This window comes from Puma concolor, unplaced genomic scaffold (assembly GCF_028749965.1).
Source record: "Puma concolor isolate L17-30 unplaced genomic scaffold, mPumCon1.1.hap2 unalloc_scaffold_24, whole genome shotgun sequence".
NCBI lineage: Eukaryota > Metazoa > Chordata > Mammalia > Carnivora > Felidae > Puma > Puma concolor.
In genome coordinates this window covers 234,455-259,439 of record NW_028240230.1, presented here as the reverse complement: position 1 = coordinate 259,439, position 24,985 = coordinate 234,455, and the positions used below count along the sequence as shown (strand labels likewise).

General features: G+C 45.5%; 1 protein-coding gene and 1 pseudogene across 1 annotated transcript; one reads left to right on the top strand and one right to left on the bottom strand.

The window, feature by feature from the left end:
• LOC147571497 (pleckstrin homology domain-containing family M member 1-like) overlaps nt 1-9,434 on the bottom strand; it is a 56,627-nt pseudogene extending 47,193 nt beyond the window's left edge.
• Nucleotides 9,387-15,535, top strand: LOC147571496 (uncharacterized). The gene is made up of 3 exons (XM_086696315.1): nt 9,387-14,275; nt 14,799-15,163; nt 15,392-15,535. The coding sequence occupies exons 1-2, from the start codon at nt 9,450-9,452 to the stop codon at nt 14,809-14,811; spliced, it is 4,839 nt and encodes a 1,612-aa protein (XP_086552441.1). The 5' UTR covers nt 9,387-9,449; the 3' UTR covers nt 14,812-15,163; nt 15,392-15,535.
• The last annotated feature ends 9,450 nt before the right edge of the window (nt 15,536-24,985 follow it).

Below are 24,985 nucleotides of genomic sequence, written 5' to 3'. Positions count from 1 at the left end.
TCTGGGCTGATGGCTCAGAGCCTGGAGCCTGTTTCCGATTCTGTGTCTCCCTCTCTCTCTGCCCCTCCCCCGTTCATGCTCTGTCTCTCTCTGTCCCAAAAATAAGTAAGTGTTGAAAAAAAATTAAAAAAAAAATGTAAAAAGAAACACGTGTAATTAACTTTTATATTTAACCCAACATCAAACATATTTTCATTGTAACACATAATCGATAAATGATTGAGTATTTCACCTTCTTTTTTTTTCAGACGAAGCCTTCAAGATCCAGTGTTTATTTCACAGAGCTTATCTCAGTTTGAGCTAACCACATTTTACACGCTCATTCAACAGCCACGTGTGGCTAGTGGTTACCATAGGGGATGGTGCAGTTCTAACCTGGCTCATATTGCAAGATGAGTATTCTCAAAGTCTGGTATTTTAGCAAATCTGAATTTAATAATAACAAGAGCTGAGGAGGAAACCAAGGCTCAGTGAGGCAAAGGGCCTCGCCCGAGGCCTTGAGCTGATAAGTGGCAGTGGTTATGCGCAGGGTCTATGATCAGATGAGAATTATCTTCTCTACGGGGTCAATGTGAGAGGACAAGAGAGACCCATGGGAAGGGACTGGCACCGTGCCTGGCTCACGTCCGCCGTGACAGATATGAGGGGCTAATGGAGACAAGGCAGAGACCACTCGGGGTGGCTAGCTGGGGAGACCCTGCACCAGCTCTGAGACATTTCCCCAAGACCTCTCCCCGAAAAGCTTGTATCACTCACCGGGCTGGTGGGTGAGGACACCCCAAGGCTCCGTGCAGCTCCGTCATCCTCCACAGACTTCTGCTGGCCGCTCCCCGGGCTGAATGCTCTGGCCGCCGCCTCTCCCACGGGACTGGAAGGCCTCTGGTCTAAAATGCTCACCGAGGGGACAGCTTTGGCAGTGCCCAACTGCAGCAAGCCCAGGGTGCCAGGTGCCTGGGGAGGCGGCTCCTGCTTGCGGTCCCCATCTTGAGTCCCAGAGGATGCTTGGGGCGGGAGGGGCTCTGCGGGCACATCAAAAGGGATGCTGGCCTCCAGGCCGGGGAGGGGGAGTGAGGCCCGCCCCGTGGGAATCTCCATTTCTCCACTCAGTCCGCTCAGTCCATTGGTTGGCACAGAGTTTACCTGGGCTTTGCTGAATTCCGACAATACCCTGGAAGTTTTTAAACAGAGAAACCTGTGTGACAAGCTGTCAGCTAGAACGCCCAAGGCTATTGGGACGGCGGTAAGAAGGCAAAACTGCTGTCTGGGGATTTCCAAAACAAAACATCCTCGTCATCCACCCACCGTGCTCCTCTGCTTACACACAAGCCTTCCTCTGACACGCCTCACAAAGTTTCTCCCCAGCTGGGACTGAGGTAGAGTGGGCGGCCAAGGGAACTGCGGGGCCCGGGATCTCCGGTGCAAGCGCTGGTCCACCAGAGCTGGGCCGTATGTGGGGTCCCAGATGCCTCCTGTTCCCAGGACCTGCTGCCGGAGATCAGTGTACACGGGGTGCAGGAGTGTGCACGCAAGTATACATGGGGTGTGCACCTGCTCACTCTTCCAATGGTACTGCCTCTTCCTGCCCTTCAGTGGTGCTTCAGGGACTACAGGGAGCCAGTGTTACTGTCTTTACATACACACACACACACACGCACGCACATGAAAACTACTCTGGGCCTTCTAAAATGTGCACTGGCTAGTGGCTGCTCCCCTTCTCCTGAGGCTTCTGAGAATCCACATTCTGTTTCTGAACTAGAACTATTTGCTGTCTCCTCCTTTGTTTATGAACCAATAGAGTATGTCACGGGCGAATACAGATTCCTACAACAACAAAGCTACCCGGGGCCCAAGAGATTGCCCATATCTGCCCTAATGGTTTACACTGGGTCAGAAGACGTGCCAAACTCCCCTTAATGTGGGCTCATTTCCATAAGGATTTTAGAACTCAAGTTTCTACCTTAATGTCTTCTGGCTGAGCTGTGTGCTCTTATCTACATCATAACCCCAAACAACATTTCAAGACATGCTAGTCAAACATTGGTGAACAACCCATACATTTATGGGCAACTGATCTGCAGCCCAAGACATTTCAGTGGGGAAAGAATAGTCTTTTCAACAAATGGTGCTGGGATAAGCGAACAGTCCCATGCAAAAGAAGAAAGTTGGACCCCTACCTCATACCATATAAACAATGAACTCAAAATGGATCAAAGACCTAAAAGTAAGAGCTAAAACTATAAAACTCTTAGAAGGAAACAGGTATACATCTTTGGATCAGGCAATGGTTTCTTATATGACAGCCAACAAATAAGTAAACAATAAAAAATAGGTACGCTGGACTTTATCAACACTAAAAGCTTTTGGGCTTCAAAAGGATACTATCAAGAAAGTAAAAAGATAACCCATAGAACAGGAAAAAAATCTGCATATCTTATATCCAAGGATTATCACATATCTGATAAGGGTCTAGTATCCAGAATATAGAGAGCTCTTACAATTCAATAATATTAGAACAAATAATCTGACTGAAAAATGGGCAAAGGTTTACAGAGACACTTCTCTAAAGGTATACAAATGGAAAGTACATGAAAAGATGCTCGATATCATTAGACGGGAGTGAAATACAAATCAAAACCGTAATAAGATACTACTTTATGCCTACCAAGATGCCTATAATAAAAAAGAGAGAGGGGCACCTGGGTGGTTCAATCAGTTAAGCATCCGACTTCGGCTCAGGTCATGATCTCACGGTTCGTGGGTTCGAGCCCTGTGTCGGGCTCTGTGCCGACAGCTTGGAGCCTGGAGACTGCTTCCGATTCTGTGTCTCCCTCTCTTTCTGCCTCTCCCCAACTCATGCTCTGTCTCTCTCTCTCTCTGTCTCTCTCTAAAATAAGAAACATTAAAAATTTTTTAAAAATTAAAAAGACAGAGAATAACAAGTGTTGGCAAAGGTGTAGAGAAAATGGAACTCCTACACGCTGCTGGCGGAAATGTGAAGTGGTGCAGCCTCTGTGGAGAACAGTTTGGTAGTTCCTTAAAAGTTAAACATAGAGTTACCATATGAGTCAGCAATTCAACTCATGGGTATATACCCAAGAGAATGAAAAGACAATGTCTGCACAAAAACCTGTACACGAGTGTTCACAGCAATATTATTCACAGTAGCCAAAAAGTAGGAATAGAACAAATGTCCACTAACTGAAAAGATAAAACAAATTGTGGTGTATTCACACAATGGAATATGATTCAGCCATGACCCATGCTACAACACGGATGAACCCTGAAAACCTACTAAGTGAAGGAAGGAGGTCACAAAAAGCCACATAGTGTATGATTCCGTTGGTATTAAATGTCCAGAATAGGTAAATCCATAGCTAGTGGGTAAGGGGTTTCCTTAAAGGGTGATGTTGGTTGGCTTTGGTTGGCACACTGCTGTGGCCCCACAATAGGTTCCTAAAGTTCACGGACTTCATTCCTTTACCCGTAAAACCGGCACGGTAACAGCACCCACCTATGACTGTGTTCAAGGCTGAATGAGATCATATAGGTAAAATGCTTATAGAGTGTCTGGCACAAAGTAAGTACTCAATAAACATTAACCTCAATTTGTCATTGGTTGTTCTTATCGCCACTGGCAAGACTGCTTAGCCTCTACACACATGGCTATAAAAATGTAAGGAAAGAGAATTACGGAAAGATTCACCAGCATTACCGAAATGGTTATCAATTATAAATGACCCCTCGTCTGTAAGACACATTTTAATGATGGAGTGGACTGGGTGTGGGAATAAAGAAACACCACCCGACAGCAAGAAGCTTGTGTGATAAATTAGAGTTTCCACCAAATCAACACCACGGTCAGGATGAAATCAAGTTCACAGGAGTCTCACCAGGATCAGAGCTGGTCGGCAGGACCCAGAGAGAATAAGAGACATGCACATCAAGTGGGAAAAAGTGCTAGAGATGAGGTTTTGAAGGAAAAGTGAAAGAAAGAGAATTTTCAAAACTTTTGAAGAAAATGCAACCAACATAGGGCTGAAACGGTGACACCGCTCCGGTCCTTCCACTTCTGTCCAGCTCAGGGCAGCGTTTTTCAAAAACTGCCTGTTGAAAAATTCTAGAAGTTTGTGCTTTCATTTAGAAGACAGTCTGGAAACATATACGTATTATACACATACGTATATTGCGCGTACACAGAGGCGTAGGTGTGGAATAAAAGCATGGGCTGGAGAATCGGCATGACCACCCCATAAAGTGCCCCCGCCAAGCGATTCTGAGCCTGCGCTTTTCCTGAGCGCGTGGACTAGCGCGTTGGGGTCCACGGCACCACCTGGCGGTCAGGGGTGCTCATGAAAGTACAGGAGGGGGCCGCATGTGCGAAGAATCATTTCCCCCAAGAGAAGGCCTCATGATAACGACCTCTGACAAATATCACCAAGCACAGATCTGCAGCCGTGTATACACAGACAAGTAGCGCGAGAACTGACATCACGGGGACCCCCAGTAGTAAAATGATGATGACACCGCCTATGGAGCACTCACCCTGTGATTGGCACTGCTCTAAGCGCTTTGCATACCTTAACTCACTTCCTAGCATTCTTATCCCCGTCTTGCAGATGAGGACATCAAGGTCAGAAAGGTTGAGTATCTTGCCCGGGGTCGCAAAGCTGGTTAATGGAAGACTCCAGCAGTCTGGCTCCTGAGTCCACACTCCTAACCACCGGCCCCTAGCTGTGCTTCTCAGCGATCACTGTAATTCAGACCCAACCAACACAAAAGAAGCTATTCAGGCCATCAATCCTCTATTCACAAAGCAAACTGCAGTTTGGTTTCCAGAAAACATTAAGTTAATACATTTCCTTGGAATGTTACATCTTTTGTACTTTATGTTTAACTTGTAGATGATTTTAAAAAACTTTTTTTAACATTTATTTTGATAGAACGCCTGTTCTCTCTCTCTCTCAAAATAAATCAACTTTAAAAAATCCACGTAAACAAATATTTAAGTAATATGACAAAAATAAGCGAACTCTTAACTGCTGATGTGACTCTTCACCCTCAGACACACCCTCTAAGAGCTGGTGTGTGTGGACGTGCGAAGATAACTTCAAGCCCAGCACTCAGAGTGACGGTGCTGGATGTGTGTTTGTGCATCTGTGTGCTCTGTGTTTGCTGGTTCCGCACGCCACTGCCCCGCGCTGGTCTGTACATCCTGACCCTCTTCCCTTGACTTCTCCCACAATGCCCAGGATGACGCTTCCCACACAGGGTGGACGGTCACTGATTCAACGGCCTTAAGCTGGAATTTTCCAATCACAAGACTCACGAAAGATAAAAGCAGGGCACATGACAGACAGAGGGCCGGCGGGCTGGCCTGTGGGAGGAGGAGACACAAGGAAGGGTTCAGACAGGTGAGTGAACTTAAGTCACGCCATGGGCCCAGCCGATAGAGCGGGGATTGCTCCCTTCCAGGATGTTCTACCTAAATTCTTGTTTGATGTTTGAAAGTTCTAGCTAATGTGCTCTGTTGCTCAGAAGCTGCTTCAGCCGTAATTCGCCCCCAGGCATCTGATCTGATTCTCAGCCAGAGAATCCCTATGAGGGAGCCTCCACTTTACAGATGAAGAAACAACCTCACAGAGCCAACGCTTGGCCTGCCGTTACTGGACTTGTGACTGGTAGAACAGGGCTTGAGGCCGGATCCTGCTACAAGCCAGTCCGTACCGGCACCCAATCTGGTGTTCTTCCCACAGCAGCTGGGAAACCTGTAAAGACTTGAATGAACCAAGAAGGTAGGGGCACACAGGAGTAGAAAAGAAGATCCTAGACACTGGCTGAGGGAACATGGGTCTGGCTGAAGGAAGCGCTTAATAAAAGTTTACCATTTTCGGGGCGCCTGGGTGGCTCAGTCAGTTAAGCGTCCGACTCTTGATTTTGGCTCGGGTCATGATCTCATAGTTCCTGGGATCAAGCTCTGCATCACGCTCTGCACTGACAGCAAGGGGCCTGCTTGGGATTCTCTCTCTCCCCCTCTCTCTCCCTGCCCTTCCCCAACTCATGCTCGCTTGCTCTCTCTCTCTCTCTCTCTCAAAACAAATAAATAAACTTGAAAAAAAAGTTTATCATGTTCTACCTATTAGATGAGCAAATATCCAAAAGTTTGATAATACCTTCTGCCTACAAGGCCGAGAGGGCACAGGTACATTCCTGACAGAGTGTAAACAGGCGGTTATCTATGAAAATTGTAGATTCATTTATCCTTTGCCTCAGCAATTCTGTTTCTGGGACTTTACTGAACAGAGATAGTTGCATAGAATTAGAATATCACATACACACGGTTATTTATAGAAAGAGTGAACTCCAGTGTCCAGTAAATACAGGGCTGGTCAAATAAACTAAGGTACATTCATACAATGGAAACACATGCCACGGGGAAAAAAAAAAAAAACTGAAGAAACTGATATGAAGCTCCAAAACAAAAATTCTGATCTCTTCTGAGACAAGGTATCAAACAGTATATTTATAATAGCTTTGTGGGGATGAGGCAGAGATAAGAAATATAAAAGACATTTAAAAAGTCTATCTATTCATATCTGTTAGGTGCATTTAGAAACATCAGAAAAAGACATGTAAAGGGGGTGCCTGGGTGGCTCGGTCAGTTAAATGTCTGACTTCAGCCTAGCTCATGATCTCACGGTTCGTGAGTTCGAGCCCCACGTTGGGCTCTCTGCTGTCAGCACAGAATCTGCTTCAGATCCTCCGTCCCCCTTTCTCACTGCCCCTCCCCTGCTCATTCTCTCAAAAATAAATAAATAAACTTTAAAAAAAAGAAAAAGAGGGGCGTCTGGGTGGCTCAGTCGGTTAAGCGGCCGACTTCGGCTCAGGTCATGATCTCACGGTCCGCTCTGTGCTGACAGCTCAGAGCCTGGAGCCTGTTTCAGATTCTGTGTCTCCCTCTCTCTCTGCCCCTCCCCCGTTCATGCTCTGTCTCTCTCTGTCTCAAAAATAAATAAATGTTAAAAAAAAAATTTAAAAAAAAAACAAAAAAAGAAAAAGAAAAAGAAAGATGTAAGGAATTAACAATTATGGTTACAAAGGTGGAAAAGACGTTTCACTGTAGGTAGACTTTTTTTTCTTACCATAAAAATAAATCTATTAAAAAATGAATGTTTCTTTTTTTTTTTTTAATTTTTTTTTCCCAACGTTTATTTATTTTTAGGACAGAGAGAGACAGAGAATGAACGGGGGAGGGACAGAGAGAGAGGGAGACAGAATCGGAAACAGGCTCCAGGCTCTGAGCCATCAGCCCAGGGCCTGACGCGGGGCTCGAACTCCCGGACCGCGAGATCGTGACCAGGCTGAAGTCGGACGCTTAACCGACTGCGCCACCCAGGCGCCCCAAAAAATGAATGTTTCAAAAGGGCCTGAACGAAGAAGGCTCTGCTGTGGTGAGCATGGTTAACATAGAGAGATGGTGACTCACTACGTTGTACACCTGAGACTAATATAACACTGTGCGTCAACAATACTCAAATAGAAAAAAGTTCTTTTAAAGAGATAGCTCTGCCCAGGGTCCCTTCTCTAGTCAAGTTCATTGCTCCCTGTGCTCTTCCTCCACTCACTTGCTTGGCCCCTTTTGTGCACCACCTCCTCCAGGCCTCATTCAGGGTCTGTGTCCTTCAGAGGCCTTCTGGGAGGTCGCAGCGGAGCACCCTGACGCGCTGGGCTTCACTGCGTCTTTTGGAAGTCGTACATCTAACTCCGAACCGTTAGTTTCCGCCCTAGAGGCAATAATATTTTACACGAAGCCTCAGACAAATTAGGTAACTTGTCGAAGATCAGCCAGGGGCAGAGCCGGAGCCTGATTCAGCTCTGAGCCCTCCCTGAATCCATTCTCCTCGCTGCCCCATGTTGCCTCCAGTTATAAGTCCCGGCAACTCCAGTCCCTGAGGAAGAGCCACGGTCCTCTTTTCCTTTATGCTCTTAGAGAGGTCAATGCTCAGTGACAGGCAATCACATGCCATAGGAAGGGATAGAAAGAGGAAGAGGAGAAGGAAGGAAGGAAGGCAGGGGGAGGAGAAGGAGTGGGGGGAGGACACTCACTCTTGCAGAGACGGGTCTGAGTCATCGGCATTTGCTGTCCCCAGATCGGAGTCGTAGGACATGGGCTCCTCGGAACGGTCTGGACTCTTGGAGCCATTCACTTGGAGTGGGCAGCTATCAGAGTTTAGGCTGCAAGACAGCTGGGATGAACTGGCGGTGTCCAGGCTGAGGGAGGAGGCCGTGAGCTTCCGGTTCCGTCGGATCTTATGGCCTGAGTGCTGGACTTCGATGTCCTCCGAGCCTGAGGAATGGGAAACTGAATCCAGAGACTCTTTCCGCTGTAGTTGTGTCCCAGAGGTGGTGAGGGGGTCGAGCTCAGAGAGTGGGCAAAGCCCAGAGAGAGCCAGTGGGGTAAGCGTCCACTCGTTTAAGATGGCGGACTTGTAGGAGAGCTGGAAGGATAAGGACGTCAGTCCCTGCACTTTTGAGAGTGAGAAAGAGCGTGAGCTGGGGAGGGGCAGAGAGAGAGGGAGACGCAGAATCTGAAGCAGGCTCCAGGCTCGGAGCTGTCAGCACAGAGCCCGATGCGGGGCTCCAACCCATGAACCACGAGATTATGACCCTCTCTGCCACTCCTCCACTCGCACTCTATGTCTCTGTCTCTTGCTCTCTCCAAAATAAACATTAAAAAAAATTTTTTTAAAACAACAATAAGCGGGGCGCCTGGGTGGCGCAGTCGGTTAAGCGTCCGACTTCAGCCAGGTCACGATCTCGCGGTCCGTGAGTTCGAGCCCCGCATCAGACTCTGGGCTGATGGCTCAGAGCCTGGAGCCTGTTTCCGATTCTGTGTCTCCTTCTCTCTCTGCTCCTCCCCCGTTCATGCTCTGTCTCTCTCTGTCCCAAAAATAAATAAACGTTGAAAAAAAAATTAAAAAAAAAAAAAAAACAACAATAAGCATTTATTCCTCAAAAAACATATTTTTTAATGTTTATTTTGAAGAGAGAACAAGAGAGAGAGAGTACAAGCAGGGGAGGGGCAGAGAGGGAGACATAGGATCTGAAGCAGGCTCCAGGCTCTGAGCTGTCAGCACAGAGCCCAATGCGGGGCCGAAGCCATGAATGGTGAGACCATGACCTGAGCCAAAGTCAGCCGCTCAACCAACTGAGCCACCTGGGCGCCCCATTCCTCCAAAGGGACTGGGGGAGTGGTGGCCTTTGCAGGGTGGAGGGAGGCCTGGGCCCCAAGTGATTCTGGGAATAGGGCCCGCTCTGGTGGTGCAGAGCCCATCTCCAGGGGCTAATAAAGGTGGCCTCAATAAAGACGTCAATAAATAAAGGGTGGGGCTTAGGCGGGGGAGGGGCGCGCACTTGCTAACAGTGCACGCGCGCATCACGGGGCTGCCATAATGGTTTGGCTCCCGCTCAGTTCCCAGCGCCAGTACCCCACTCGCCTGGGTCGCTGCGCCCCGGAGCCTCCGCAAGTCATGTCCCGGCTGCGCCTGTTGGCCCCACTGCTTGTCCTTATGTGGCAACCGTTGTGGCTGCTGGTCCAGGCAGCTCAGCCTCCAGAGTGGGCCCTGGACCCTGCCCAGCTGACCTCCGACCCCCTGGAGGCGGCTGAGCCCTGGTCGTCGCGCTCCTCTGATCCCCCACCCGAATCGCCCCAGGCGCTTACACCCCCAGCTGGGCTGGGGGGCTTTAATTACCTGGGGTCCTCTGCTCCAGCCCAGATGTTGGCCCCGCCTAAGGAGTTGACGGAGACTTTGGTTCCATTCCTGGACACGGATTCCGTTGGAGAACTACCCCCAGGGCCAGATGAGGATCTGAATGACCAGCTAACCCAGCATCAAAGGCTCCCAGAGGTGGTTCCAATGCCAGGTTGGGATTATTTAATGTTTCCCAGGGTTACAGGTAAGCCTTTAGATGTGGAACTTACCACAACTCCAGGGCCTGAGAAAGGTGTTGCACCTTCTATAGCCCAGCAAGAGGCCCCACCTCAGCCTCTTGAACATACTGAGGAAGCAGAACTTTCTCTAACCCAGCAAGAGACCTCGGGTAAGCCTCCAGAGGAGGTTGAGCCTTCAAGTGAGCGGGAGACCCCAGGTCAGCATTCCGAGCCTCCTGGGGTGATTGATCCTTCTCTAAGGCAGCAGGAGACCCCAGCTCAGCCTTCAGTGCCTCGTGAGGAAGCTAAGCCTTCTCTAAGCAAACAGGAACCCCCAGCTCAGCTTCCAGACCCTTTTGGAGAAGCTGAACTTTCTCCAACCCAGGAGGAGGTCTCAGCTCAGCTTGCAGAGCTCCTTAATGAGGCAGAATCTTCAACCCAGCAGGAGACTCCAGCTCAGTCTCCAGAGGAGATAGAATCTTCTGCAACCCTGCAAGAGCAACCAGCTCAGCCTCCAGAGCTGCCTTCCAGGGAGGTGGAACCTTCTCCAACCCAGCAGGAGCACCCAGCTCAACCTCTATGGCATCATAAGATGACAGTTTCACCTCCAGGTCACTACCGTGATCAACATTTAAACCTGCCCAATGTCAGTTTGAAACCTCCAGATGTGCAGCTTACCATGACTGCAGAACCCACTACAGAGGTGGGACCTTCTGCAGTTCAGCACGAGACTAGAGCTCAGCCCTCAGTGCCTCTTAATGTGGAACCTTTTGAAACCCAGCATGAAGCCCCAACTCTGCCTCCACAGTCCCCTGAGGTTGAATCTTTGCCAGTTCAACAGGAGACTCCAACGCAATCTCCAGAATCTACCACACAGGAGAAACTTCCAACACAGCAGGAGACCCCAGTTCAGTATCCAGAATATCCTGGCGAAGTTGAACCTTCTCCAACCCAGCAGGAGGTCCCACATCAGCATCCAGCGCCCCCTGAAAATGTTGTATCTTCTCCAGTCCAGCACGAAGTCCCAACTCCACCCGAAGATTTTCCTGAGGAAATTGAACTTTCTCCAAGCCAGCAGGAGAGCTCAGCTCTGCCTCAAGTGCCTGTTGCAAGTAGAGAACCTTCTCCAATCCAGCAAGAGGTCCCAGCTCAGCAACCAAAGCCCAATGAGGGGGTCGAGTCTTTTCCAGTTCAGTATGAGCATCCAGCTCAGCCTCCAGGGTCCTCTACAGATGTTGTAGCTCAGTCTCCAGTACAGCATGAGGTGACATTCTCACCTCCAGGTCCAGGTGAAGCTCAGCATCCAGTGTTGCCTAATATCACAGTTAAACCTGTGGATCTGAGGATTTTCATAAGTCCCCAGGCAACTAAGGAGGTTGAACATCTTCCAGTGCAGCAGGATGTCCCTGCTCAATCTCCTATTCCCCCTGAGCAAGTTGAATTTTCTCCAGCTCAGTCCAAGCGTCTTTCCCAGTCTCCAGAGTCCCCTGAAGATGAGTCTTCTCCAGGCCAACAAGAGGTCCTAGCTCAGACTCCAGACCCCCGTAAGGCTGTGGAACCTGCTTCAGGCCAACAGGAGGCCCCAGCTCAGTCTGTAGTCCCCCAGCTGGCCCCAGCTGTATCTCCTGAGCCCCCTAAGGAGGTAGAACCTTCTCCCACACCACAGGAGGCCCCAGCTCAGCTTTCAGAGCCTCCTGAGAAGGTAGAACCATCTCCAGTTCAGCAGGAAGTCCCAGCTCAGCCTTCAGAGCCCCCTAATGAGGCAGAATCTTCTCCAACCCCGCAGGAGGCCCTGGTTCAGTCTCCTGTCCCCCAGCAGGCCCCAGCTGTATCTCCTGAGCCCCCTAAGGAGGTAGAACCTTCTCCCACACTGCAGGAGGCCCCAGCTCAGCCTTCAGAGCCCCCTAATGAGGCAGAGTCTCCAACCCAGCAGGTGGCCCCAGCTCAGTTTCCAGTCCTCCAGGAGTCCCCAGCTATATCCCCTGAGCCCCCTAAGGAGGTGGAACCTTCTCCCACACCTCAGGAGGCCCCAGTTCAGCCTTCAGAGCCCGGTAATGAGGCAGAATCTTTTCCAACTCAGCAGGAAGCCCCAGTTGTATCCCCTGAGCCCCCTAAGGAGGTAGAACCTTCCACACAGCAGGAGGCCCCACCTCAGCCTTCAGAGCCTCCTGAGAAGGTGGAACCATCTCCAGTCCAGCAGGAAACCCTATCTCTACCTCTCGAGCCACTTAAGGAGATAGAACCTTCTCTAACACAACAGGAGGTACAAGCTCAGCCTTCAGAGGCCCCTGAGAAGGTAGAACCATCTCCAATTCTTCAGCAGTCTCCAACTCAACCTCCGGAGCCCTCTAAGGAGGCAGAAACTCCTCCAGCCCAGCAGGAGGCCCCCGTTCAGCCTCCAGAGCCACCCGAGGAGGTTGTAGCACAACCTCCAGTCCGTAATGAGGTGACAGTTCCACCTCTAGGACAAGAGCAAGCTCAGCATCCAAACTTGCCCAATGTTACTATTCAGCCTGCTGACCTGGAGCTTACTGCAACTCCAGAACCTACTGTGGAGGCTGAGCATTCTACAATCATGCAGCAGACTATAGCTCCTCCAGAGGACACTGCGGTGACACCTCCACATCCAGAGCAGGTCCAGGCTCAGCATCCAAATTTGACTGAAGCCAGAGTTCAGCCTTTAGACCCGGAACTGACCATAACTCCAGAACCCACTACAGAGGTTGAAACTTCAACCACGCAAGAGATCCCAGGTCACCCTTCAGGGCCACCTAAGAAGGTTGTAGTTCAGCCTCCACTGTTTCGGGAGGTGACAGTTCCAACTCCAGGTCTGGATCGATCTCGTCATCCATTGTCACCTAATGTAACAGTTCAGCCTTTGGACCTAGAGCTTACCATAACTCCAGAACCCACTATGGAGGTTAAAGCTTCTACAGCCCTGAAGAAAACTACAGCTCCTCCAAAGGACCTTGAGGTAACATTTGCACATCTAGAGCAGGTTCAGGTTCAGCCTTCAACCTTGAATAAGGCCAAAACTCAACAGACCCCAGACCAGCCTCCAGAGCCGCCTAAGGAACTTGTAGCTCAACCTCCAGTATATCAAGAGGCAGCAGTTCCAACACCAGATCAGGATCAAGCTCAGCGTCTGTGGTTGCCGAATGTAACAGTTCAGCCTTTGGACTTGGTGCTTACCGTAACTACAGAACCCACTACGGATGTTAAACATCCCTCAGCCCTGCAGCAGACTACCGCTCCTCCAGAGGACCTTGAGGTGACATTTCCACATTCAGAGCACATTCAGCATCCAACCTTAACTAAAGTCACAGTTAAACCTTTGGACCCAGGGCTTCCCATAACTCCAGAATCCACTACGGAGACTGAACCTTCTCTAACCATGCAAGAGACCCCAACCCAGCCTCCAGAGCCACCTAAGGAGGTTGTTCCGTATCCATCCCAACAGGAAGTGACAGTTCCTACTCCAAGTAAGGATCAAGGTCAGCAACCAACATTGCCCAGTGTCACAGCTCATCATGTGGACTTGGGGCTTACCATAACTCCAGAACCTACTACAGAGGCTGAACATTCTACACCCATGAAGGAGACTACAGCTCCTCCTCCAAAGGACCGTGAGGTGACACTAGCACATCCAGAGCAGGTTCAGAGTCAGCATCCAAACCTGACTGAAGTCACAGTTCCACCTATGGACCTGGAACTTACTGTAACTGCAGGATCCAGTGTGGAGACTGAACCTTCTCCAACCATGCGAGACACCCCAACTCAGCCTCCAGAGCCACCTAAGGAGGTTGTAGTTCAATATCCATTCGAGCAGGAAGTGACAGTTCCAACTCCAAGTAAGGATCAAGGTCAGCATCCAGCATCACCCATCATCCCATTTCGTCATGTGGAGCTTACTATAACTCCAGAACCTATTACAGAGGCTGAACATTTGACAACCCTGAAGAAGACTACAGCTCCTCCCCCAAAGGACCTTGAGGTGACACTTGCACATCCAGAACAGGTTCAGAGTCAACATCGAAACCTGACTGAAGTCACGGTTCCACCTATGGACCTAGAAATTCCTGTAAGTCAGCAACCAGAGTCATTTGAGACAGGTTTTCCTCCAACAACTCAACATTCTGTGGTGCATTTTGTAAACTATACCTCAGAAAAGGCATACACAACTTTAACTTGGCAACCAGAACAGAATGCCACCACAGACCTCAAAATATGTGAGCGCTGTACCTGCAAAGATGAGACACTGTCGTGTGTTGGTCTCAGCCTACAGCAGAGGCTCCGCAGAGTGCCCGAGCCGGAGCCCGACACCTACAACGGCACCTTCACCATCTTGTAAGAATCGCCTTTACTTGTTCGTTCTCTGCCTCCTGCTTGACATGGCCGTCTCTTCCTCAATGTCGTCCTGGGCCTTCCTCATCTCCCCAACCACGTTGACTGACTTTCTGTTTTTACCTTTTCTTTGTCAACTATCCCTTATCTTCATTTTCCTTTTTACTACTGTTCGCCCTTCTCCAATCTTTTACTTGTAATTGTCCTTATTCTTTTTCCTTATCCAATTTTTAGCCCCATTATTTCATTCCTTAACCTCTACTCTCCCATTTTTGCTCCATCCTCTATAATAGGATACAACAGAGTAGTGAAGAGTAGAGATTCTGGAACTAGATTGCCTGCGTTTGGGCCGAGGTCTGTCATCTATTAGCTTTGTGACTCAGTTTCCTTTTCTGTGAAATGGAAATTATGATAGCTACCATCTCATGGGATTATTGTGAGATCTAGATGAGGTAATACATATGAAGCACTTGGATCAGTGCCTGGCAAAATATGAGTGTTAGCTGTTATTATTTTGATTCCCCAGACCTCATCTTTGACCCCCGGCCTTCCACATACAGTACTCGGTTTGGGCCCAACCCAAGAGTAAGTACGATGGGCGCCACACTAGGATGAAATCGTCTTCAGAACATGAAATGACAGGTGGGAAGAAAGGAAATGGTCATAAAAAGGGAGGTGGCATGTAATTAAGTACTAAAAGAGGTACCATGGGTGTTGGAATTCAGCAGACTCTGTACTCAGTGGAGTATGGAGGTCAGGGAGAGCTGCATGGATAAGCTAACACTTTAGCTGAGACTTAAAGAGTGGCTCTGATGTGTTAAATAGAGAAAAAAATGGGTATAAGTCTAGGCAAAGGCATGGCTGCAGGAATGATCAGGAATTAAGAATTAGGTTAGGGGCGCCTGGGTGGCTCAGTCGGTTGAGCGTCCGACTTCAGCCCAGGTCACGATCTCACAGTTCGTGAGTTCGAGCCCCACGTCAGGCTCTGGGCTGACGGCTCAGAGCCTGGAGCCTGCTTCCGATTCTGTGTCTCCCTCTCTCTCTGCCCCTCCCCCATTCATGCTCTGTCTCTGTCTGTCTCAAAAATAAACAAACATTAAAAAAAAAAAAAAGAATTAGGTTAAGCAGTTAAAGATCCAATTACGAGAAACCTTGACTATCAGCTAGAGAGGTTTGAACGTTACATTCTGAGTTACAGAGGGCCATTGAAAGTTTTCAAGCATGAGATACAGACCATTGAAACGAGGATTATTTTCAGTTCCCCATATAGGGCGATCTGGAGAGGAGAGCTTGATCCAGCGAGACCAGATAGAATGTTCTAACAAAACCTAGGGGTAAAGTAACAAGGGGCCGAATCAGAGTTGCTGAAAAGAGTAGAAAGAAAAGCCTTGAGAGCACTGCAAAGGAGGAAGTGACAAGATAGACTAACTGATGACAGTCGCGGGTGGGGTGTGCACGGGAAAGAGAAAACTCAGATATTACTCTGAAACTTCTGTCCCAGAAAAGGAGAATGATGGAAGTTGAGGCATCTTTTACCAGGGAACATAGGAGCAACCAGAAGGCTTCAGGTTGACTGGAAATGTCCACCAGGCACAGGGGCAGATGGGTATCTGTTTTGAATTTATTCCTGACTCCCCTGAAAAAAATGTGTATATAAACTGACCAGGTAAGCTGTTGTTGAGGGAAGAGGACAAAACTACAGGTAAAGGTTCAAAGTCATACGCAGGGTTAGCGGTTGAAACTGAACCTCAGGCATTTAATAGCTTCTTTTAAACATGTGTAATTCATGGATACATGAGTTATCATGGATACTTTTTTTTGTTTTTAATGTCACAGGTATAGAGGATAAAACGTGAAAATCCCACCCCACCCTCCCTACCACTCATAAGATAACTCCTGTCACCTTTTTGGTGTGTGTCCTTCCTTCCCATCTCTTTCCTTTGCATTTTTTCCTAATTTCCTAATGAGGGGATACTTTTTAATTCCTTGCCCAGTGATTTGTTGCTTTTCCCTATGCAATATGTCTAAGAAATCTTTCCGTGTTAGTTATTCTAATTTCTAACTTCCCTTATCCTTCTAACACCTAGAGAGGTTTCAGTAGAGGGCTTCTTTACATTTGTTTGCTGATAATGGTAAATTTTTTACCATTTTTTTCGTTGAATTATTATTTTCTCATTGATTTGTGGAAGGAACCATTTTAGACACATAAGTGATTTGGGGGAAAAAAATACTTACCTCCAGAGTAATGAACAGGCGTTATCTACCCAAGGAATGGAACAAATAGGACGTTCAGGTTCTAAGGAGCTGCCTTGTTTGTGCCAGTGGCCCCACGCTAGCTCTTTATTAATTGCACCACCTGGGATGCTGATAGCTGCGGAAAGTAGAAAGTTGGCATTTACTGCATTGGAATATTCCCCACAGGGTTGCCAGTGATTCTCTTATTTATTCCGTTCATTCCCTTCCTACCTATTCAAGGATCTGAACTGTGTTTGTTTCTTCACAGAAATTTCCAAGGAAACTCTATTTCTTACATTGATAAAAATGTATGGAAGGGATACCGTTGGGCTGAGAAACTGTGAGTATATTCTCTCCAAATATGAATACAAAAAAAAAAAAACAAAAAAAAAAACTAACTGCATTCTAAGGTCCTTCTTGGTCCAGAACTTTGAAGTCAGTAGCTCTGAGGAAAGGTGTTTCCCCTTCCATATCCCAACTCAACCTCTACCGATTGCAATTCTGTGTTAATTTTTTTTTAACGTTTATTTATTTTTGAAACAGAGAGAGACAGAGCATGAACGGGGGAGGGTCAGAGAGAGGGAGACACAGAATCTGAAACAGGCTCCAGGCTCTGAGCTGTCGGCACAGAGCCCGACGCAGGGCTCGAACTCACGGACCGCGAGATCATGACCTGAGCTGAAGTCGGCCGCTTAACCGACTGAGCCACCCAGGCGCCCCTCAAGTTTTCTAATTTATTCAACGACCATTTCTGCTGCTCATAGACTGAGTTTTTTACTAATGATAATACTTTTCATTCATATAATCTTGAGTTGGTTCTTTTTATTAGATGTACTGTTTACCTCTATCTGAGGATATATTAATGATGCTATTCTAAATTTTTTATAGTGTTTATTTTTGAGAGAGAGAGAGAGAGAGAGTGAGAGACAGAGTGCAAGTTGGGGAGGGGCAGAGAGAGAGGGAGATACAGAATCTGAAGCAGGCTCCAGGCTCTGAGCTTCAGCACAGAGCCCAGTGCAGGGCTTGAACCCATGGACTGCAACCTGAGCCGAAGTCGGATGCTTAACCGACTGAGCCACGCAGGTGCCCCATTAATGTTGGTATTCTCAAATCCTTTTGTGTTTTCTCTGTTAACTGTGTCATTGACTATAAGCTGTTATATTTGTTTTTTATTTTCTGTCCTGAATGGAATTGGCTTTCTCACTCCACATGGTCATTCCTGAGTGCAATTTATCTTTGTAGTTGAGATTTGACTTGCTTCTGTTTTCTGGTCCTAAGGAAGAGGTGAAATGAACCACGGGGCTTGTTATTGGTGACAGGTCCCCCTGAGAGTTAAAGAAGAGGTGGGAGGTGACTTCTAATGGCTAGTCAGAGTGTAGACCCTTCCTCCAGGGTTCTGGGACCCTGCCCCCTTCTAACACCAATGGCTCCTGCCTGGAAGAAAACACCCTTTGCTGCCAGATCCCAGGAGGAAGGATGTGGGGTTGATGTGCTGTCCTTGGTCCTACTGCAGTATCCCAGCTAATCACCCTGTAGGTGGCTCCAAGGCATTTCTGGTGGGGAGTGTTTGTAGAGCTACTCCCTTGGCTTTGAGCTAAGGTTGTGGATTTTCTAATTGTATCTTTTCTAATCATTCTTAGGGACTTTGGTGGAGTTTGGAGTTTGGTAGAGACCTGGCATGTTTCAATCTGCCAGCTTGAAATAGCACAACCTCTTAGGAAGGCAATTTTGTACCCCTGTTAAATCCTGGAGAAACTTAGGCAAATGTGTACTAGGATATAAACAGAAAAATGTTCAAAGCAGCACTGTTTATAATAACTAAAAATTAGAAAAATCTAGTATCCACCAACAGTAGAAAGAACAAATAGCGTTACACGGGTATTTACTCTATACATATTAAACTGAGCATTTATGTTATGTGCATTTTATGCACATTTTTAGTTCTCACAGATACTTTTTGGTTGGGGAAAAAAATTAGATGGCTTTACTCGTAGCACTGATATGGTTATAAATAGGGCTTCCACAATAAAATTTGGGAAAAGAGAGGAGGAAGTGGCAGTTCTGTCCATGTTTTTGCCACTCAGGGCTGGATTCTAACAGAGATTTTGTGATCCAGAGAGTAGGCATTAAATGTACATTTTGGTGTGAAGAGTGGATAGGGGTGTGTGTGTGTGTGTGTGTGTGTGTGTGTGTGTGAGAGAGAGAGAGAGAGAGAGAGACAAAGGAGTATGTGAGAAGAAAATATTTGAATCAAACAGCAGAGGTCGCCATCCCTACATTAAATAAGAATTAGTGTATTTGGTGGCACCATTACCCAGGTTTCTCTCACATCTAGCGGTCCTGTGTAGCAAATAGTTGTAGTTATTTTGCATTTTGACCCAGAAATGACCTTTTCATTTTGCAGAATTCTCAGTGAAAATCATCTGACCGAATTACGTAAGGACACATTTGAAGGCCTGCTATCCCTCCAGTATTTGTAAGTTAATCAGTTCATCATTTATTATGAGTTTTTAGTTATATTATTTATTAAAAAATACAGGGTTCAAATTAGATAATTGCAACAATTTCTTCTAACAGTAGAATTCTGTAACTCTCTCTATTAAATTGTATAACTCTGTAAGTCTGTGGGGACCCAGCCCATCTCTAGCATTAAATACCTCCTATGCGTTTTCAACTTTTTAATTTTATAGACAAGATCTAGGAAAAAGCCCTTCAGTTGTAGAGGAAAAGGGGTAATGAGGTCTGAGCAATTATGGACACCCATATGAACCTTGTTATGTAAGTGTTCATATACCATCTGCCTTTATTTATATTTATTATTTATGGCCCATGGATCAAATCCTGTGTATGGTCTGTCTTGATACAACCTATGAGTTCAGAATGATTTTCATGTTCTTAAAGGGCTGTAAAAGAGAAAAGAAGAGAGAGAAACAGAGAATATGTGACAGAGACCGTATATGGCCTGCAAAGCCTAAAATATTTACTGTGTGGCCTTTACAGAAAAGGTTTGAAAAAGTTGGCTTAGTAAAATGAGAGGAATTGAAGTTAACCTCAAATTGTCACCTACAAGACAAGAAAATATAGAACACTTACATTAATTTGAATGCCATTAACCCAGAATTTTTAAATAATTTAATCTAAATGAAATATTTAAATATGAAATATTTAAGCAGGTGAATTATGTAAGCAGTATTACCAAGTACATATTAAATTATCAAGAGAACAGATTAGGGATTTCAGTGTGGGAAATTTTATTAGTTTATTTTTTTATTATTATTTTTTATGTAATTTATTGTTAAGTTAGCTAACATACAGTGTGCTCTTGGCTTCAGGAGCAGATTCCTGTGATCGGTGTGGAAATGCTTATGCCACCATAAAAATAGATGTTTAAAATGATGGTTAAGGGGTTGGGGCTCCTGGGTGGCTCAGTTGGTTGGGTGTCTGACTTTGACTCAGGTCGTGATCTCACAGTTTGTGGGTTCGAGCCCCGTGTCGGGCTCTGTGCTGACAGCTCAGAGCCCGGAGCCTGTTTCAGATTCTGTCTCCCTCTCTCTCTGCCCCTCCCCCACTCATGCTCTGTCTCTGTCTCTCTCAAAAATAAATAAACATTAAAAAAAAGATGGCTAAAGGGCACGTGGCTGTCTCAGTCATTAGAGTCTGCAACTCTTGATCTCGAGGTTGTAGGTTAGAGCCCCATGTTAGGTATAGAGATTACTTAAAAAAAATGAAATCTTTAAAAATATAATGATGGTTAAGTGGTATAGTTAGAAATGTTTACACTAAACAAACATCAGAAATGCCTCTAACTTCGCTAATTACAGAATAAACATCTCTCCAGCCTCATTGTCAAGGAAGAAATGTTTGCATATATCTCTGTACATTAGACATACAGAGATACTAATGTTCTTTGCTATGGAGGTTCAGTGTTTATTCTTTGCCCATGCCATCCAAAGCTGTGTATTTCATTAATCCTTTTTTTAAAAATTTTTTAATGTTTATTTATTTTTGAGAGAGAGAGAGAGAGAGAGAGACAGAGTATGAGAGAGACAGAGTATGAGCAGGGTAGGCTCAGAGAGAGAGGGAGACACAGAATCCGAAGCGGGCTTCAGTCTCTGAGCTGTTGGCCCAGAACCCGATGCGGGGCTCGAATTCATGAACAGTGAGATCATGACCTGAACCGAACGAAGTCAGATGCTCAATCGACTAAGCCATCCAGGCGCCCCTCATTAATCCTTATTAATGATGTGCTTTAGAAAATAGATTCTTCTTGCAAATGTAGAAGGCTTAAGGGTAGTGAGTAAAAGGAATCTCATATGACACTAAAAATAGTCCTTCAAATTATCAAACCTTCCAAGTCTTAGGGGACAACCACTTTGTATTGGTCTTCTTGGCTACCTCTGCCATCTGGGCTCCAAACGTTACAAACACAGTTTGGAGAAAAACAAAAGAGACAAACTGCGCAATGGATTGGGCCTTTCATTATTTCTACTATGAGGTACTTTGTAAGCCAATTATTTCATGTTAGGTGAAGTGTTCTCATTCATTCATTCAAAAAAAAATGTGAATCAAAACCTAAAAAAGAATGTGACAGGCCCTATGCCCAGTACCATAGGCACGCAGATGGTTAAGACAGGCTTCCCACCCTTGTAGGAACTCATGATTTCACAGGGAAAATAAACAGAAGCTTAAACCATAACGCATAAGCACTAAATGGATGATGAAGCACTGACAGAGTGCAGAAGCGGGAGCCACAAAGTCATAAAACCACATTTCTTTTCAGTCATTTTGCTCCTTCTACTCACTACCCAGCTGTTAATTTATTTTATAAATATTTGAGTTTGTTCTTTGTCCATGCATCAGTTTTAAACACAGTAGACAACGCAGATGAGCAAGACTAGTCCATACTTTCATGGAGTTTATGCCCAGAGGAAATGGAATGCCAGAATAACTATATTAAGAAGAAATTGGGGCACCTGACCGGCTGAGTCAGTAGAGCATGCGACTCTTGATCTCAGGGTCGTGAGTTCAAGCCCCAGGTTGGGCGTGGAGTCTACTTTAAAAAATTCAAAGAAGGAGAAGAAGGAGGAGGAGGAGAGGGGGAGGGGAAGAAATGGATTTGGGCAATGAGAAGTATAAGTTGTTTTTGGAACATAGAAGAGGGGGGAAGACTTCAAGTTGGATCAGGGAAGTTACTAGAGAAATGCTGTTTGAACAGAACCTTGAATGGCTATGACGTGTCATCGGATAGACATCTTGGGAAGAATATGCTTGCAAAATAGAGTGAGTGAAAGGCAAAATGCAGGAGAAATTTCTTTGGTATCTGTAGAGTAGGAAACTAGAGCCAGATTTAGGATTTTGAAGGCCTTGGATAATATGCCAAGCTACCGTGTTATCACAGCAGTGCTCTAGGACAAACTTTAGACTGCACCAGGGTCACTTGGAGGCCTTGTCAGAACACAGGTTCCACCTCCACAGTTCCTGATTCACTCAGTCCGGAGTAGAGCTGAGAATTTGCATCTTGAGTAAGTTCCCAAGTGACTCTGATATTTGAGAACCACTCCTGGAGAATTAATCTGGTGACTGTGTGCAGTATAGATTAGAATGGGAGAGACCAGAGATGACAATGCCAGCCAGAAGATGGTGGTACCCATGTAGGTGGAAAGTGAGGGACTCGGCTGAAATCAATGGAAATAAGAGGGTCAACTATAATCAAGAATGGGTGTTTCCAAATAAAAATCCAGTACCATGTTGTTTTTTTGTTGGCCCCACTTGCAACTGAAGCAGTTGATAAATTCATAGAGCGTTTAGGCAATGTACAACCAAAAATAAATTTCTATTAATATGATAATATAATTCTGAGTTCGTTCAAAGTTAGGTATTGATTAGAGGAGTAACTTCTTTTCAAGTTAAATGAAAAGGTATCTTTTATCTCTTCTGGTATTGACTTGGTGTCGAGAAATACAACTAAACCAGGAAGGTGTGCTAATGTGAGAATATCCCTTTTAATATTAGAAATTATATGTGGAGATCACAACTTTGAGCTCATAATTTAGAAATTGATGAGGCCACAGAAAGTCATTTAATCAATTCTTCTGCTCTCAGGAAAGATTACTTCCAAGATCTATCAAGATCTATAGTTGTATGTTTTATGTATGAAGATCACAAAGGTGAGACTCTTAAGAAAGGTGAGGGCAGGGTTAGGGGCTCTGGAAGGTTCAAATAACAATTCCTAATACTCAGAGTTTAGCCAAAAGCTACTTATTCAATACTATCATCCTACTAATTAGATATCTTATAGCTAATTGAGGCAATATTTTCCTTTTCCTTTTCCTAGAGATTTATCCTGCAATAAAATACAATATATTGAAAGACGTGCATTTGAATCCCTACCTTTTTTGCAGTTTATGTAAGTTACAAATATAATTTCATTATATTTGGAATTTTTATTAAACTTAATTGTAAACCTCTTTGTTATTCACTTTGAATGAATGAAACTTTATTAGTCGAAAGCTACTAAAATTATGTAGCAAATCTTTTTTGTCTGTGGCAAAGTTTGGTGTGAGAGTTATTATAGAGGTCAGAGTGAATCGTTCTAGAGCAGCAGTTCTCTGCCAGGGTGCTTTTGCATCCAGGTGACACTTAGTAGTGTCTAGAGACATTTGTGATTGTCAGACTGTAGATGTGCTGCTGGCATCTAGTGGGTGGAGGCCAGGGCTGCTGTCACACCCTACAGTTCACAGGGCAGCACCCCCCCCCCCCATAACAAAGATTATCCAACCATAAATCTCAACAGTGCTAAAGTTGTGAAACATTTTTCTAGAGAAATAAACTTACTTCTCTAGAAAAAAATACTTACTTAACACAAGTATTTATTGAGCATTTACTGATTTGTATCTAATGCACCACATGTATAAACATGAAAGTATAAATCTTTCATGCAAATATTTTTTTAAAAAGGCAAGCATCTTTCATAGTGAGATTTCTTTAGTGTATGGAGAGAGTATTGTGGTTATGTTTCGTTATCTATAAATTAGAATCACTGCCAAAGGATAAATATTCTGAAAATATCTTGTTTTTCTTCTTCATTTGTGTCTTGTTTTTTTGTTGTTGTTGTTGTTTTTTTGTTTTTTTGTTTTTTTTTTTGGTGTGTGTAGAAATCTTCGTTACAATTTACTCATCAAACTGAGCTTTGGAACATTTCAGGCCTGGCATGGAATGCAGTTTTTACACAAGCTGTAAGTGAAATAGAAAATGAATACATGTAAAAAAAAAAAAAAAAAAACTACATGTAAAAATATCATACAGTGATTGGTTAGGTGTGTGTTAATAAACCCAGTATGAATTCTGGAAAGTAGGTCTTAAAATCCATTTTTTTTTTCAAATGAGGAAACTAAGGTACAAAGAGGCCAAGAGACTTGTCTTAACTCCTAAATGGCACTCTCTGCCCTCCCTCGTACCCAGCTTTGTGTGGGCAGTGAAGGCCCCAAGCAAGTAACACCCAAGTCAGTATTATCATGGGAATTCGTGACAGTGATGCTTCCCCAAGGTGTGCGTGGTCCTTGAAATCCACTTCTGAATTTAACTTTGATTCTGGCTCACGTGCAAGTTTCCTGTGCAAAAGAGAACTGCGAAGAACTAAGTTTAGCACAGAGTTCTCCAGGCAGCAAAAGGTGTGGGTGCTTCCTCAGCCATCAGGAAAGCAGCAAGAACTCCTGAACACCTGCCACAGGGCACTGCTCTCCATGTGCTTTCTTTCCTGACCACTCTTCAGTTAAGAAGTGTGTGACTCCCTTTCAGCCGGGACATTCTGTGATTTCTCTGTCAAAAAGCAAATCATACTGGGCATGTTCAGTGGCCTGAGGGGGATGTTGAGACTCAAGGTTGAAGACCCTCCACTAAAGCAGACGCTGGAAAAGACTGGCTCACTGTCTTGTGGTTCAGAAATCCGATTTCACAGCTTATCTTCCGTTAGATGAAAGTGTTTACGGTGTGTCTGGAGCTGGAGTAAGTTCCTGCGGGTGCCCAAGAGCAGGGGCCTCCTCTCTCATTAATTTGCTGATGCCTAACTTGGGGAAAGAATACTGAGGGTCAGTTTTTTGTTTTGCCAGCATGCCAGAGAACGGGCTCATTGAGTTTCTCCACCAAGAGGTTTTAGTGGTGTCAATATAATGTCTTAAAAGTCACCACCTCTACTAAGCATCTTATAACACCAAGAGTCTCTTCTAAGAATCTGAATTTCATAGTTATGTAGGCAATACAGGACAAAATAGGGTGGAATCCGTTGATAACAATGAATGAATTCATTGAAAAACAATCCGTGCCACGCGCACTCTATGTCGACAATGTACTAAGTACCGGGGGTACAAAGAATATACAGGGACTGTCCCCAAGAATCTTTCATACTGGAAAAAGGAGAAAAAGATGGCCTTTTTCTTGTAATTTACTAAGATATTTGTAAACTGATGGAAACCCCTGTCT